This window comes from Salvia splendens, chromosome 7 (assembly GCF_004379255.2).
Source record: "Salvia splendens isolate huo1 chromosome 7, SspV2, whole genome shotgun sequence".
In the NCBI taxonomy this organism is placed as follows: Eukaryota; Viridiplantae; Streptophyta; class Magnoliopsida; order Lamiales; family Lamiaceae; genus Salvia; species Salvia splendens.
Window position 1 is genome coordinate 6,158,942 of NC_056038.1, and position 15,334 is coordinate 6,174,275.

General features: G+C 35.5%; 2 protein-coding genes across 4 annotated transcripts; one reads left to right on the forward strand and one right to left on the reverse strand.

Annotated features, from left to right (window-relative positions):
* Positions 1 to 6,991: 6,991 nt before the first annotated feature.
* LOC121741274 (elongation factor 1-beta 2-like) lies at positions 6,992 to 9,142 on the forward strand. Of its 2 annotated transcripts, none has more exons than XM_042133982.1 (6): positions 6,992 to 7,182; positions 7,289 to 7,405; positions 7,581 to 7,647; positions 8,150 to 8,264; positions 8,522 to 8,635; positions 8,771 to 9,142. In XM_042133982.1, the coding sequence occupies exons 1-6, from the start codon at positions 7,097 to 7,099 to the stop codon at positions 8,932 to 8,934; spliced, it is 663 nt and encodes a 220-aa protein (XP_041989916.1). In that variant the 5' UTR covers positions 6,992 to 7,096; the 3' UTR covers positions 8,935 to 9,142. The 2 variants fall into 2 exon arrangements, with proteins under 2 accessions (XP_041989916.1, XP_041989915.1); XM_042133981.1 differs by having other exon boundaries at positions 6,995 to 7,182; positions 7,286 to 7,405.
* Positions 9,143 to 9,346: 204 nt separating this feature from the next.
* Positions 9,347 to 14,065, reverse strand: LOC121741275 (ABSCISIC ACID-INSENSITIVE 5-like protein 6). 2 transcript variants are annotated; one of them, XM_042133983.1, is made up of 5 exons: positions 13,824 to 14,065; positions 13,624 to 13,732; positions 12,731 to 13,535; positions 12,560 to 12,631; positions 9,347 to 9,576 (listed from the first exon to the last, which is right to left on the reverse strand). In XM_042133983.1, exons 3-5 carry the CDS (start codon positions 13,403 to 13,405, stop codon positions 9,505 to 9,507), a joined length of 819 nt encoding a protein of 272 aa, XP_041989917.1. In that variant the 5' UTR covers positions 13,406 to 13,535; positions 13,624 to 13,732; positions 13,824 to 14,065; the 3' UTR covers positions 9,347 to 9,504. The 2 variants fall into 2 exon arrangements, with proteins under 2 accessions (XP_041989917.1, XP_041989918.1); XM_042133984.1 differs by lacking the exon at positions 13,624 to 13,732.
* Between the last annotated feature and the right edge of the window lie 1,269 nt (positions 14,066 to 15,334).

The following is a 15,334-nucleotide window of genomic DNA, read 5'->3' on the forward strand; positions in this document are numbered from 1 at the left end:
ATGATTTATTGCGTCAGCGTGACGACGTCCACTCGCTGGCCGGCAAGTGGGCGTCACGCATAGCGCCGGAGCGCGCCACGCGCTCGCGCGAGCGTGTGGCTAGACAGCTCGCGCGCCGTCTCGGTGGGACGGGCGTCTCGGCGGGCAGGGGACGAGACGGGACGCTGCAACGCGTCCCGGTGCCGTTTCGTCTCGGAGGGACAAGATAAGGGACACCCGCGAGACGCGTTGCGGGTGCCCTTAGGGGCCTTTAAGCCCTCTCCCCCTGCGCATTGCTCGAGACCTCAGGTCATCCTATTCGTGGTAAGGAAGTGAAATCATACAAAATGGGCAATCCAGTCATGTTATCATCATTTTCTTCTCTGGTCCTTTTTTTTTCTCTTGTCATTGACCGACTAATGCATCAAAGTGAATATTTTAATCGAGGGACTCTCATTGTCACTTCCATCATCAGAGCCACACACATGGATATTCATGTACTAATGTTAAAAGGGATTAAAAATGTTATAAGCTACTACTACAACATAATCACATTCTTGGTTTGGATTTGTGAATAAATCTTTAACATTACACCCCCAAGTCACTGACAAAAAGCTCAACTATGAAAGAAAACAACTTTGATACATAACACAACCTGATAAACTATCAAATAATCAAATACTTGCACATCAAATAAAAGTCTAAATAAACTATCATCTTATATAAAGATGTGTTAAGACTACAATGAAAGGTATATAATGAAAACAACTTGATAAAGTATATTTTTTCTCTTTTTAATTATACTGCTATTACTGCCACAATATGGTAAAACAAAAGTTGTGAAACTATATATTACTGCCACACAATATATATATATATATATATATATATATATATATATATATATCGCGTTATTCTCCTATTCATCCCTTAGATCCTTTATTCTTTTTAATATGGGCCATTAGATCTCATTCATCAACGGTCCAGATGATCTGCATTATTATACTATAATGGTGCATTATTAGTCGGTGTGCATTATTGTAACACCCCGACTTTTTCTACCTTTTTATTTTGTTCTTGAAAGAACCGTCGTTTGTACACTTGAAAATTTTTCGACCTTGTTTCTTTTATCGAGAGAAGTATTTCACTTTTGGCCTTTGGGGCCAAACAATTATTCTTTCCTAGCCCAATTTGAAACCCAATTGTTATGAGCCCAAAATGATACCTACACGAAAGAATAGACCACGTATCAAATACACTTTCGACAACAAATCAAGACGAAAAGTTGGATAAGAACCGCGTCACATCAAGACGAAAAGTGGATAAGAACCACGTCACATCAGGCACGTTTTCCAACGACGGCCGCATTAATTACTCGTCGCATCAAAACGAAAAGACGTGAAATTTTGTCTTTTATGAAAAAAAATTTCTATATATACAACCTCCCTCCTTTTCATTTCTTTACTTCACAATCGAGAGAAATCCGAGAGAGAGAAGAAAGGGGATGGAGGAATGAATTTCCGACCACCTACCTGTCGGGAACGGCGTCGGCGGCTGGGGGAGATCCTCGGCGACGGTGGCTGGGGCGGACCTCGACGGCGAGCCGCCGCGCATACAGCAGCGGTGGCGGTAGCGTGGTGGCGGCGTGAGCGTAGCCGAGAAAGAGAGGAGCACGGCGTGAAGGCTTTAAACGAACGAGGTGAGCTTTCTAGCTACCGTACAGTTTTTACGAGAAGTTTTTACGTGGGCTTTCGAACTAAAGTGTTTCCAAGAACTTTCATATATCGGTTTGAGCATCATGTTATATGTGATCAAAGTGAAAGTGTTGTTGCGCATGTTATGTGATATATGTGTTGATTTATCGAGTGATTTGTGATTTGCTCGACTTGTTGATGTGATATGAGATGATGCTCGATCTTGACGGAACAAAAAAATGATTTATGTTTCAAAAACATTTTGAGGAAAATAAAGTTGAAAAGATTATGTCAAGCCATATTTTGTTTTGGAACTATGCCTATCTGACTGCAACGATGAATGGAATGGATTGATGGGAGACCGTGTGAGGTAACCACTTCCCCGCACTTGAATGTTAAGATATGATGAATGATGAAAGGAACGATGAATGATGAATGAACAAGAGATAGTGAAATCGGGTTTGTCAGATACGGCATATGTTCCAGGAAAATAGATCGAAAGATCACTTTTGAAAAAGGAAAAGAAAAATGTTTAGTGTTCTCGGACTTTTCCTAAAATCCCGAGTTCACTCAAAGAGTGGCTTGACAAAATCTGTTTTTATAAAATATATTTTGGCACGTGTCCACTGAGTACACCAAGTACTAAGCCCTGCATATGTTTTCTCTATGTGCAGGTTGAGCGGTGACGAGCGCGGTGGGTGTTGAGCATGAAAGTGAAGAAGATTATAAAAAAAACTTTCTGAATATATTATGTCTTCATACATAATAATATTCTACTCTCGAAATGCTTCCGCTGAATATGGTTTCTTTCGCCAAGTATTGTGCTCGAAAATTTTATATCGAGTTGCTGATTGTTGAAAAGACACTCTGATTTTATTCGAGCTTTTCCCATTTGTTTCGAGCTAAAGTCGAGTTTGCACTCTGTGTATCATACACTCTGATATATATTATTCTTTTAAGCTAATTGAGCCTTTCTTATGAACTGTTATCCTTAAATGTTATTCTTAAATGTTTGTCCCTTGGTCACGATCGCCTCGTTTGTAACACCCCTGGGGTGGGCGGCCGTGACAATTATTCAACTGAAAATCTGCATTATTACACTATAATGATGCATTATTAGTCGGTGTGCATTATTCAACTGAAAATCTGCATTATTAAATGACACGTGCCACCAATCTAACCGTCGGATGACAAAATCGTGGGGCTGAGATTAAAAAGAACAAAGAACAAAAGATACAAAAAGGAAATGAATACATCCCTATATATATATATATATATATATATATATATATAGTAAAACAAAAGTTTTATTTCACAGGTAGAGAATGCAAATATATTTTCATACACATAAATATTTTTTTGGTTTTCTGAATTCTTGTTTGCATAGTTAAATCTTACATTCTCTGACAAACTATACATAATTAATCTTGCATAAATATTGTTTCACATAGATACATAATTAATAGTATAATAATCTTATCATCTTTTCATCTATTTTGTATCTTGATTTCTTGAAAATTTTTTTGCTTGATTATATACTTAATAGAAGAGCTTTGAACATACAATAATAATTACCCATAGAACAAAATAAATTTCATGAGATTTCTGTAGGGAAACATCAAACTACCCTTCCATAGTCTGAAAGTGAGAAAGTTAATTTCTCAATGAAAGCACCAATTGATACGTATTAATTTCTAATTAATACAGATTGGAGAGAAAGTTATGAAAAGAGAATGATAAATATTTTATTTAATTCATTTTTTTAATACTCCCTTCATCCGCGAATAAAATCTAATTTTTTTCGTTTTGGCACATGTGTCAATAAGAGTCTCAATTCACTTTTAATATGAATAGTAAATAAGTCCTATATTCTGACATTTTCTACTCACCTTTTATTATAAAACTGTATTTAAAAGTGAGAGTTACACTCTCTTGTTGTTTCTACCCAGTTTTCTTTGTACAGTATTTCTTAAAACTCGCACCTAACTCAAACGTTACTCCTATAGCAGACGGACTGAGTAATAATCAAAGACTCCACACATAAATATAACATATGAGGTACAAAAAGATCTCGAAGTAAATCAAATCCTAAATTAATAATTTAAATAATAGTGAACTACATAAATAGTACCTGATATTTCACTTTCGCACAAAAATAGTACCTGATATTTCACTTTCGCACAAAAATAGTACCTGATATTTATTTTATATTGTTTTTGGTACCTCGTGACAAAAATAACACTATGTACTAAATATGTGATTTTTTAGTCATAGAGGGTATATTTGGAAATTTCAACTAAATAGTACTCCTACCAAACATGTGATTTCTTTTTTTTTCCTCTCTTCTTTCCATTTTCTTCTTAGTTTATATTTTCTCTTCTTTTTTTTTCTTCCTTTTTCATTTTTTTTAGTATTTTATACATACACCTAATTAAAATTCATAATATAAATTAAGGACCACCTAATTAGATTAATTGTTTAAACTAATCAAATCAATTGAATATTTGTAATTTAAATATTTTATATCATTTTAGAACTAAAACACCTAATTAAAAATATTCAATCATTTTTTATCGTTATAAATATATTCATATATTAAATTTTATTAAGACTATATTGAGTAGCTATTAATAAGATAAAATAATAATAATAATTATTATTATTATAATTTAATATTATACGATTCATATTTTAAATAAGTATATTATAGTAATTATTTATTAGTTACGCATTATTAATATTATAATAATATAATAATAATTAATATAATTAAAACTATATTTTTGATTAAGTATGAGTCATAATATGAATTATATTAAAAAATAAAATAAATATTAATTTATATATAATAATAGTAATAATAGTATAGAAAAGAAAGATACTACTCCCTCCGTCCCGGAATATGTGACATCCCTAATATGAAACTTGCATTATTTTCCATAGCATATTTGATTATCATTGCATATTATATTGTCATTTGTACTATAGAGATATTTAAGTGTGCCACAGTGGGTATATTTAGTTTTATGATCGACTGAATATAGTCTAATATACAAATAGTCTTGATTCACGAGAATTTTAAAATAAATACATACATACATATTTTGTACAGTATAAATTATGTTATACTATATATGTAATAATTTATTTTAAATGTGTATGATTGTGTACCATATAGTATTAGTTATATAGACGTTCTTATATATATATATATATATATATATATATAGGATTGTGATCAAGATAGAACCATTCTTAAACGTAGAACCATTCTTAAACGTAGAACAAATGTCAAACGGAGGTCGTTAGATCTTTTAATCCAATGGTGTTGATTTGCACAGCAACTTCCCATTACAACCAAAACTATTATTAATGGGTGAATGCAGAGAAGTGAAAAAATAAAGCATGCATGGACTCTTCTTCATTTCATTCATTCTTCCATCAACATGTGAGTTTTTTCACATGTTGAGTCCGGAATGTCGTGAAAACATAGTCTAATATGTATGATTTTTAATCTTGACCGTCATTTTTTCCTCATCCAATGAATAAAATATGTAGAGTTCTAGGTTCTACACTTAAGAATGGTTCTATCTTTAACGCAACCCTATATATATATATATATATATATATATATATATAATATGCATGTATTTGGATAAATTAAAAGTTACATGTATTGAATTGATATATGTACTTGGCTTATCAAATGATCATTTTTTTTTATAAAATTACACGTTTCTATTTTTACTATTTTACGTGTTTTTCAGAGGGTTTTCCTTTGAAAATGGGTAAGATGAGTCAACAAAGTTTCAACCGACATATAAAATTAGGAGTATATGATAAGAGATATATTTTTTTTGGGGGGAAAAGAAAGGAAAAGAAAAAGGGGAGGAAAAAAGAGAGAGCTAGAGACGTGTATGTTGAAAAATAAAATTTTACGATCTTGTAGTGAAATAAAATCACTTTCTCTCGGACTTAATGTCAGATGTATGCTCGCAAACATATACTTTTGTTTTGATTAAATATTTCGATTGATAAATGGTAGTAGAGAGGCGAAGGTGGTAGATCAAGAGACAAATTTGGGAGTTTGGCTAGATTGTCTATCGTATCGTGATCATGTGTGTATAAATTATATTTTCATTTGACAAGTGCTATGTGGTAGATTTCTATGTGTTAAATTGCAGTCAATATTTGATTTATATGATGAAATATGATATGAATATATGATTCGTGTAAGGGATATGTTTATCTATCGTATTGGAATTATTTGATAGAATATAATATGGATATCTATGTGGTAGATTTCTATGTGTTAAATTGCAGTGAATATTTGATTTATATGGTGGAATATGATATGAATATATGATTCGTGTAAGGATATGTTTATCTAAAATATTGGAATTATTTGATAGAATATAATATGGACATGCATTTGATAGAATTGATATGTTTTACGTATAGTATTGAAAGTGCATGAATCATATGATTAAAGAGGATCTGTGACGGTCTTGTCCTAGATCTGAAATCATAATGGACATATTGGGACCTTCGGGTCAGATCATATTGGGACCTTCAGGTCAATCATAATGGGACCTACGGGTCAATTCACTGTGGGACTTACGGGTCAAAATCATATTGGTATATTGGAAATACGGGGCAGATGTCAGAATTGATTTTGTCACAAAATAATAAATTAAACATATAGGCATATGCATATGGATATGAAATTGTTTATGATATCTGATGGCATTTGTATATGCGGTGAATGATGGATTTTGTAATTATAACATTTTGGATGGGGAAATGATAAATATGTGATTTCTTTACTTTAATTTGTATTTGTTTATTTTAAATATATACGTCAGAGGGGTTGGGGTGTGACAGAATAGGAGTCCTATTTAGTTATGACACAAATTTTAATAATATATAGGAAAGTGGGTTGAATAAATTAGTGGAGTATGAGTCTCACTTATATACATTAGTTTTATAATAAAATGTGAGTGAAATAAGTTGGTGGAATGCGAGATCTATGTACTATTTATGGTAAAAGTTAAATATTAATCTTATCATGGGACGGACCGAAATGCCAAAATAAAACTCTTATTGTGGGATGAAAGTAGTACTATCATTTTAGGTCCTCTTTTCTAGTATGCCCAAAAATATCTTTTATAGCAAAAATGTGAAAATGTGATTTTTAGGTATTAAAAACGACATAAACAAAGATCATGTACCATTTTGGGCGATCGTGAAAGATTGATTATGTTGTTCACTATTTAAATAATTATAAAATGATTCAAATCGTGTATTACATCTCATCTCACGATCTAGGGTTTTTATAACTGCCCCCTCCTATATCTCTCCCTCTTTCACTCTCTTTCTACTTGCGCCTAGGTTATCTCTGCATCTCTCTCTTCCTCTCTCCAATGGCTGTTACCTTCGCAGATCTGCACACAGAAGCCGGCCTAAAGGCCCTTGACGCCTTCCTCTCTGGAAAATCATACATCTCTGGGTAACACGCTTCTTACTTTCTCCTTTTTTCTACAATTTCACTCTCTTCAATTTAACCCCAGTTATTCTAGCGATCTGTGAATTGTTTGATTGGCGATTTTCAGAAGTCAATTGACTAAAGACGATGTTAGAGTTTATGCTTCCGTTTCGGGGAAGCCTAGTGCTGATCTCTACCCTAATGCCTCCAAGTGGTACGAAGCTGTTTCCGCAAAGCTAGCATCGAGGTATTTTCTTCTGACTTTACAAATTAATCCAATTTGCTTTCGTGCTTAAGTTTGCTTATTGATTGAATTTCGCGATGCCGATAGTTTGCTTTGTATATCCTGTATTTGTGTATATTAATTATGTTTGTGATTCTTGTCGTACTTGATTGCTGAGTTGCAATTTGTTATGGTGTAGCTTTCCTGGAAAACCTGTTGGAGTAAGTATCGGAGGTCAAGCTGCAGTGTCAGCTGTTGAAGCGAAGGTAGCTGCTTCACCTTTGTTTCGTTTGCCGATCTCCATGAAAATGGACTACTTGTTTCCATGTTATTTAATTTACGGGTCGATTGATTGGGGAAGATGAGGCAAAACATGATAACAACACACATTTGAGTAATCTCCTAACAAACGGTTGTGCAAAGTATGGACTTTTTGCAATCCTGAACTCAATGCAGCGAGAAGTTGTTTGATTATAGGATGTTTTGGGGATTGTTACTTATGGCCATGGATGAACTATAGTTCTGTATTGATATTTTTCCTTTTCCCAAGACATTGTAGGTAGCCCTGGTTATTGGAATTGGTATTGTCCCACAACATGGTTTACCTTTTTGGGGCCTGCTTATATTTTATAGATAGCCCTGGCTCAGTATACTAGAGGCTTAATTGTTTGGAAGATTCATTCTTAGGCCTAATGCCTTTGTACTGTTTATTTTTGTGGTGTGTATTGGAGTAGATAAAAACTGATATGTAAAATCCATTTCATCCAGGAGGATGCTGCCGATGATGATGACGATCTTGATTTATTTGGCGATGAGACTGAGGAGGAAAAGAAGGCTGCCGAAGCAAGAGAAGCTGCCAAGGCGCCTGCTAAGAAGAAAGAAAGTGAGTCTATGGCATCTTAATCTCACAGTGTTTGCTTTTTAAGTCATTATCTGCGCATATGGCTGCCATTATCATTTCAAAAATTGATGCAGCCTTTTACAACACATGACCAAGAGTTATTTCGAGATCATAATGTATAGATCAATTGATCCCATATGATTGTATCCATATGTTAGAATATCTGTTTCCACACGTTTCTACATGTCTACACTGTTTCATTGTGATTCTAAGTTGTCCTGGTTGTCTTCATCTTGCAGGTGGCAAGTCATCTGTTCTCATGGATATTAAGCCCTGGGATGATGAGACCGACATGAAGAAGCTTGAAGAGAGTGTTCGAAGCGTTGAGTTGCCAGGACTCTTATGGGGAGCATGTATGATTTCTCTTCTGTTTTTGGCATCCTTTCTCTTCCTACATACTTTTATGTATTACTCCTTACTACATTGCACTAGTTATCATTTATGCATTTGGTGCTTTACTTAACTCAGTCTATAACTTCTCCATGCAGCCAAATTGGTTGCAGTTGGTTATGGAATTAAGAAGCTCCAAATCATGCTTACCATTGTTGACGATCTTGTCTCCGTTGACACTATGATAGAGGAGGTACTCACCGTGGAACCTCACAACGAATACATCCAAAGTTGCGACATTGTTGCCTTCAACAAGATTTAAAGTTGCGATGTCTGAGCCTTTGTCCGGCTATAATTTTGTCATTCACTAGAACTTTTGCTTGTTTTGGTTTATACCACCTTTATTGTTACCAAGGGAAGAGGAATGGATGTTAATTACACCGTTTGCGGATTTGATTTGGTGGTGTTTGATGAAATTTGCTGTTTTTATAACCTTTGGCGGCGTTTGATGAAAGTTACTGTTTTTACTAGTCATGGAGTACTATACAACTTAAAACACTACTGATGTTAAATTAATACAGTACTATTTCTGTTATTAAAATTTTTTATAAGAATGATGGTTATGAGTTAACGAATGTTGTTAGGTTTTAGGAAAAACTTTAAACTGCATTTTTTGCTAATAACCACGTTCACTGATATAATTTAAAATCAACTATACATTAAAGTGCTGTTGCATCATTTTTTTTCTAATAACAAGCATCTAGGTCTTCATCTCCTACAAGAAGGGGGGTAACATTTGTACATACTACAGTAGCAAAGTAGGGATGAAATGCAGGCCAATTCTACCCTAAATTGTATAGGCTCCACTCAAAAACTTTGTTCGCATAGAGTATTAGAACGAAGAAGTTCTTCGCAGCTGAAACCTTAGTGTGCAGGCCTCACATGTGGTTATCTGTTCGAATTCCTGCAACACAAAAGTCAACAAAACAAAACTAAGTGCGCCAGTGTAGGCATCAATTTAAGATAAAGATAGTGTTTAAATTAAAGGAATATGGAACAAAAACACCAAGCAAGTTTTCAACATAAAGGTATGTTTGAGGTTTGTTTATTGGCGAATCTAGTGCAATACTTAAAAGTTCATAACAAATAGACATCAAGTAGCATGAGAAATTTACACAGCTAAAGTGCAAGGAATTCAAAATCTCGACATAGTTTTTCCATTATTCATAGTGGAAGCGTATCAATAAAGAAAAAAAGGGAGATATTCAAGCTGCAGAATATAGCCAAATAGCTGCTAGTGTGGTGTTAAAAGCATGAATCGTGATGGCTTAACTTGAAAGAACATAGCTGATGAGTTATGTACGGAGGAGGAACAGAGATATTGGAGCATCCACAGTAAAAGTTGAGTTGAAGAACAAGAAGCTTTTAGCTCATTTTGTATGGTTTAAAACAAGCTGCTGGCAGAGAACAATACAGAACTGGCACATTGTTCATGTAAGAAATATGCTGCGAACTCCTTGACGTGCTTTCCATTCGAGAAGTGAAGGAATAACAAACTAATAGGACTAGTTCTACGAGAGACACCAAGTGCATATCAGCCAATCAGCAAGCTAACTTTTTTGTATGAGCCACAAAATACAGAACAAGAACTTTGTTCTGATAAGAAAGAGACTATGCTGCTCTTTACTATGAAGTTGCTAATTTGTAGTGGATCAATGTCACATGAAAAGTATCCTTACGGGATATCACAGTTGACAGTATAGCTGTCGAACGAACCCCATTTGTTTTCACACCAAGACAATCTAAAGGTAGAATAAGCTAACAAGGGTAGTTACATGAGAAATCTGAAATGTTAAACATCAGAGAACAGGCCAAAATCTTGCAGGTTTATACAAAAAAAGGACAAATAACAGCTCACAATCAATGAATCAACATGTGGAAGAAAATAACAGCTCACAATCAAGCCAGAGGTACAGTTAGATCATATTAGATGTTATTCAGTAGCTTTTGCAAATTTGTATAACAAAATTCACTTTCGAAGTCTATATAGATGTCTAAAATCCATTGTACTTACAAGTGTGAAATGTTAAAGTAGTTGTAAGGGGCACTTTGAACTATACCTAACATTTCCTAGTAAGTTAGGCACCAATCTTTGATACTCGCTAAGAGTAAGGTTCTTTTCAATCCTAATTTCAACAAATTGTAGATTCAGTCACCAGTCCATAATTTCAGGCTGAATTGGATAGTTACACGACCCATGCTTCCATTTAGCTACTAAAGGAGTACTTTAAATTCTCCCAACTCCTCCTAACAACTAAATCACCAACTTTGGTTCACTCTCAACATATTTCTTCTTGAGACAATCCTCTTGAAGTACCAACTCTTCTTTCATCTCATATGTGTTGCTGCACCTAGACAGTACCACATGCAAAGTTCCAGATAATTCTTCTTCTTTAAGTTTATTGTGAATATTTGCTGTTTTTCCAAACGTGATATAAGTTGATTAACCCACCAGTGAAAAGGAAAAACCAATAAGTTTACAATAATTAGTAAACTAGGAATGGAGTCAAGTTGATAATATTTTCTTTTATATTTCCTAGATCCTTTGCTTTTCTTTCGTATCTTAGCGTTAAGATGTTTGGTGCTTGTAGTTACATTCACTTTCCAGTTTCAACCACACACAAATGTTTCTAGTGTATTAACTTCCAAGCCACTACCACCAAAATTTGGATTATATATAAGATCCATAGGTCTTGAAATTTAAAATTTGTTTGGAATATTCAATGGATCAAAGTGATGCCAACCTGAACCATGTTCCCTACAGATTTCAAGATGTGAAACAAAAGACATATTGCTGCTAGATGCCTCACTTAACTCCAATTAAAGAGAAGATACCTGAGTGTGGTTTATAATGTACTAGTACTTAACTCAAAGCTAGATTCTGAGAATGTATGATTAACGTAGCTAAATTTTCTTGTTTTAATGTTTCACTGTTTTCAGCTTTATATGGTTTTCCATATAAGTTCGGTGCAGACTACTACTTCCTGCGTCCTATGTTACTTGAGGTGTTTCTTTTGGGTACGAGATTTAAGAAAGTTGTATTTAGGGGTTTAAATGAAAATAAAATAAAGTAGGAGAGAGAAGAGAGAGTTTTGTTTTTAATCATGAAGGGAAATGACTCAAGTAACTTGTGAAAATCCGAAAAGGAATTGCCTCAAGTTACTTGGGACGGAGGGAGTATTACTTTAATTATAATTCATAGGTAACAAGGCCTATCCACTTGAAAATTTCCAAATTATTTTTCTAGTTATTAAGGTTCAACAAGTATACTAGGGGAAAATAACCAAATGTCTAAATGTACTTTGCGAAATTCAAAGAATCAAGATTCTACCCCTCAAGATCAAATGGACTCTGTTCATCAAAGGTAACTGAACCTTCCAGCATGTGCAAGCTGGTGAGAATGACATTAAACAGTAAATGAAAGAAAATGCTCGTATTTAGCAACCACTCATAGAAATCAGAAAAAAACTAAAAGTTGAAGAATTTATGTTCAGGAAAAAAGGTTGTGTGCAATTCCAGAAAACTGTGAAACTTCGTGCAGTTAGCTGCAGATATCACAAATATGAATCCACTAACTTTTATCATGTGAAGGTGACAAGGTGTAGTAGTCTCTGATGCATGCACTTTCGGATAACTTTTTAGTCAAAACTTGATTTGTGGTTGGTTCAAGTCCATTACGTTAAATGGAAAACTTCATCACCCAAAACAAATATTTAAACAGGAAAAGACACTGAGTTGTTGGCCAGTTAAGATCGAATCACATAATTGTACCCGAAAATTAGATCGATAACATTTCACATTAGCAAAAGTCTTGCTGTCACATATATTACCAGCATGCACCATGGAAATGCATTTATTAAAGAAGGATACAAATAGGTATTACTTGCCTTTTCCTTCTTAAGCTTCGAATTTTCCTCTTCAAGTCGTGAGACCTTGGTCACCAACTCATTGTGGTAGGCCTGTCAATGCTACATGAGTAAATATCCCGATGCCAATATATTCAAAATGCACCAGCAGCATAAAAATATAACACAGCTATGCGAATTTTCTAGTCTTGCCTGTTTCCTTGCACGTGAACGTGCAGCAGACTCTCTGTTCTTAATTTTTCGCCTTAGCCTCCTCTCGATGGTCTTCTCAAGATCCCCAGACATCCTCTTCCGGCCAGGCAATGGAGTATCTGACAAATCATCGATTGAAGGCGAAGGAGACAATGACCTCATTTGAGATGAGAATTTGTGGGACTTGAGTGCGCTATCCAAGGACATCATGGGTTCAATAGAAACGGTGGAAGCATTGGACACGTACATCCCTGCTTTCACCAAAAAATCCTCCAAAGTCATCTCACCAAGGGTCGGGGTTCTTTCCTGGCTACCGAAGCCCTCCACATTGCTCATCTTATACCCTCGCTGGATATCCCTCCACACCTCATTCACCGTCTTCCCTGTGAAAGCCCTAGCAAGCGACCAACTCGCTTGGCGCTGCAGTGACGCTGCAGGGGATGTTTCGATGCTCTCCATCCCATAGGAGCGGCTAGTATCAGTGGTCCACACTTTCTTGAGCAACTCATCAAGGTTCATGCTTCCTAATGGCTTTGCCAAATTACCTAGCAAGTGCCTCTCGACTTCGTCTAGCGTTAGGCCTAACCACGAGTTGCAACGTTGCAGTGGATGATGCGGTACATGAGATTGCTGCCCCCCACCACTCACATGAGAATTCATTGTCTGAATCCCCATTCACACTTCACCTCCACTTTTCTAAAACTACTACCAATTGAAACCCTCAAAAACCTAATCAACTATCCTTCTAGAATTTTCCGAAGCCAATCCGATCTCTAAAAAGATACAACTCCTTACACCTCAAAACCTGACCATGGATTAAAAAAACGCATGATTGAAGCAAATCAATCCAATAATGTGAGAAACATCCAATCAAAACACAACAAACTCCTTACAAGCAAATTCACAATAGATGAACCGAAACGTTGAGAAGAAACGAAACTATTCGCAGTGAGCAGGACGGAGCTAGGACACACGATTGTATTCAACAAACAGGCAATTTCGCTTGGACACACAAAACAACAAGCAGCCAAAAATTGCGCAATTAGAGAAACAGATAAAATAGTAGTAATTGCAAATAAAAAACATAAATTACCTGGGATAAGAAGAGGATCAGATGATCTGTTACCGGAAAACGAGATTCCTTTTGTATTGTAGGAGGGATCCACGTGTTGCAATTGGGAATTTCTTTTAGAGATAATAGAAACAAGTATGTAATCGGGTTGAGGTGTTGGATTTGTGTTGCTTGCTTTTTTTTTCCGGTTTTGTATATTTTTTTTCATGCGAAAACGAGAAAAAGCGATGATTATTGCGTAGAGAGATGCCTTTGTGGAAACGACAACATGTCTTCGTTAAGGCTCAGTCCACATATGCATAAAAAATATCCAAACCAACGCCACTCCACTCCCCCAATCCCCTCAAAATTAAACAAATACAAAAATAAAGTAATTAAATTTAAACTAATATCTATGTAATTGAATTTATATTAAAAATTTCAATCGAGAAGTTTGATCGATCATATTTTTGGCTTATGGAAAGAATCATTATTTATTCAGTAAAGGCTTATACAGCTCCTAAAAGAAAAACTCTAATAGATGGATTCAAGGGTACTAGACAGAGAAACTAAGTGTGTTATGTAATGCTATCAGATACGCGACTCAATCTTTGTTATCACAACGAGATCGATTCCGGAACGAGAAGAACGAATACTTGATATGAAAATGAATAAGCAAAAACAATTCTTGGAGAGTCAATGGAAATCTTGTGTTTTATTTGTGTGGAAGATTACAAAACTCATGGATGAAAAAATTCTTTTTCTTTTTTCACAGCTCGGCTCTATTTAACTAACACTTATCTAACCACTAGTTCAAACCTAACGGCTTTCATTTAAAGCTAACTAACTAGTCGCATCCGACGACGTGCATCAGTTAATAACAACTGTCAACTCCGAACTCGATTAAGTTCGGCCAACACCGAGCACCAACACCGAACTCGTTTAAGTTCGGCCAACACCGAGCACCAACACCGAGCACTGAGCACCGAGCTCAACACCGAACATTGAGCTCGGTTAATCCCTGAGCACGACTACAAACTCGACCAATCACCGAGCATGATTGCAGTTCGTCAGATCACTGAACAGCATATCGGTCCCTAATCGCCGAACAGTATATTGGTAACCGAACTGAACTGATTGTGCAGTTTTGCCCCAATCCTCATAACAAATCTCCACCTTGGGACATAACTGGACAATCCATAGATTTCATCCATCTTCCACAATCACTCCAGCTGAATCAGATTCACCAAATCCATGCAATACTTCAACTTAAGTCCGGGCAACACCTTTGTTAGCATATCAGCTGCATTGTGCTCAGTAGCTACCTTTTCAATCTTCACTGAGCCCATTTCAACTTCATCCCTCACAAAATGAAGCTTAACATCCACATGCTTGCTCCTCTCATGGAATGTCTGATGTTTTGACAAACATATGGCACTATTTGAATCACATAATACAGTCACAGCTCCTTGATCAACTCCAAAATCCGAGCAGATTCCTTTCAGCCACATGCTCTCCTTTACGGCCTCAGCCATGGAAATATATTCTGCCTC

What these genes read in the sequence shown, in the direction of transcription:
- LOC121741274 (XM_042133981.1), top strand. Translation starts at nt 7,097, where the DNA reads ATGGCTGTTACCTTCGCAGATCTGCACACAGAAGCCGGCCTAAAGGCC. An exon ending in GGAAAATCATACATCTCTGG is followed by an intron (nt 7,183 to 7,285) that starts GTAACACGCTTC and finishes GGCGATTTTCAG; the next exon opens with AAGTCAATTGACTAAAGACG. An exon ending in TGTCAGCTGTTGAAGCGAAG is followed by an intron (nt 7,648 to 8,149) that starts GTAGCTGCTTCA and finishes CATTTCATCCAG; the next exon opens with GAGGATGCTGCCGATGATGA.
- LOC121741275 (XM_042133984.1), bottom strand. Translation starts at nt 13,405, where the DNA reads ATGGGGATTCAGACAATGAATTCTCATGTGAGTGGTGGGGGGCAGCAA. An exon ending in GTTCACGTGCAAGGAAACAG is followed by an intron (nt 12,632 to 12,730) that starts GCAAGACTAGAA and finishes TAGCATTGACAG; the next exon opens with GCCTACCACAATGAGTTGGT. An exon ending in CGAAGCTTAAGAAGGAAAAG is followed by an intron (nt 9,577 to 12,559) that starts GCAAGTAATACC and finishes TTTGTGTTGCAG; the next exon opens with GAATTCGAACAGATAACCAC.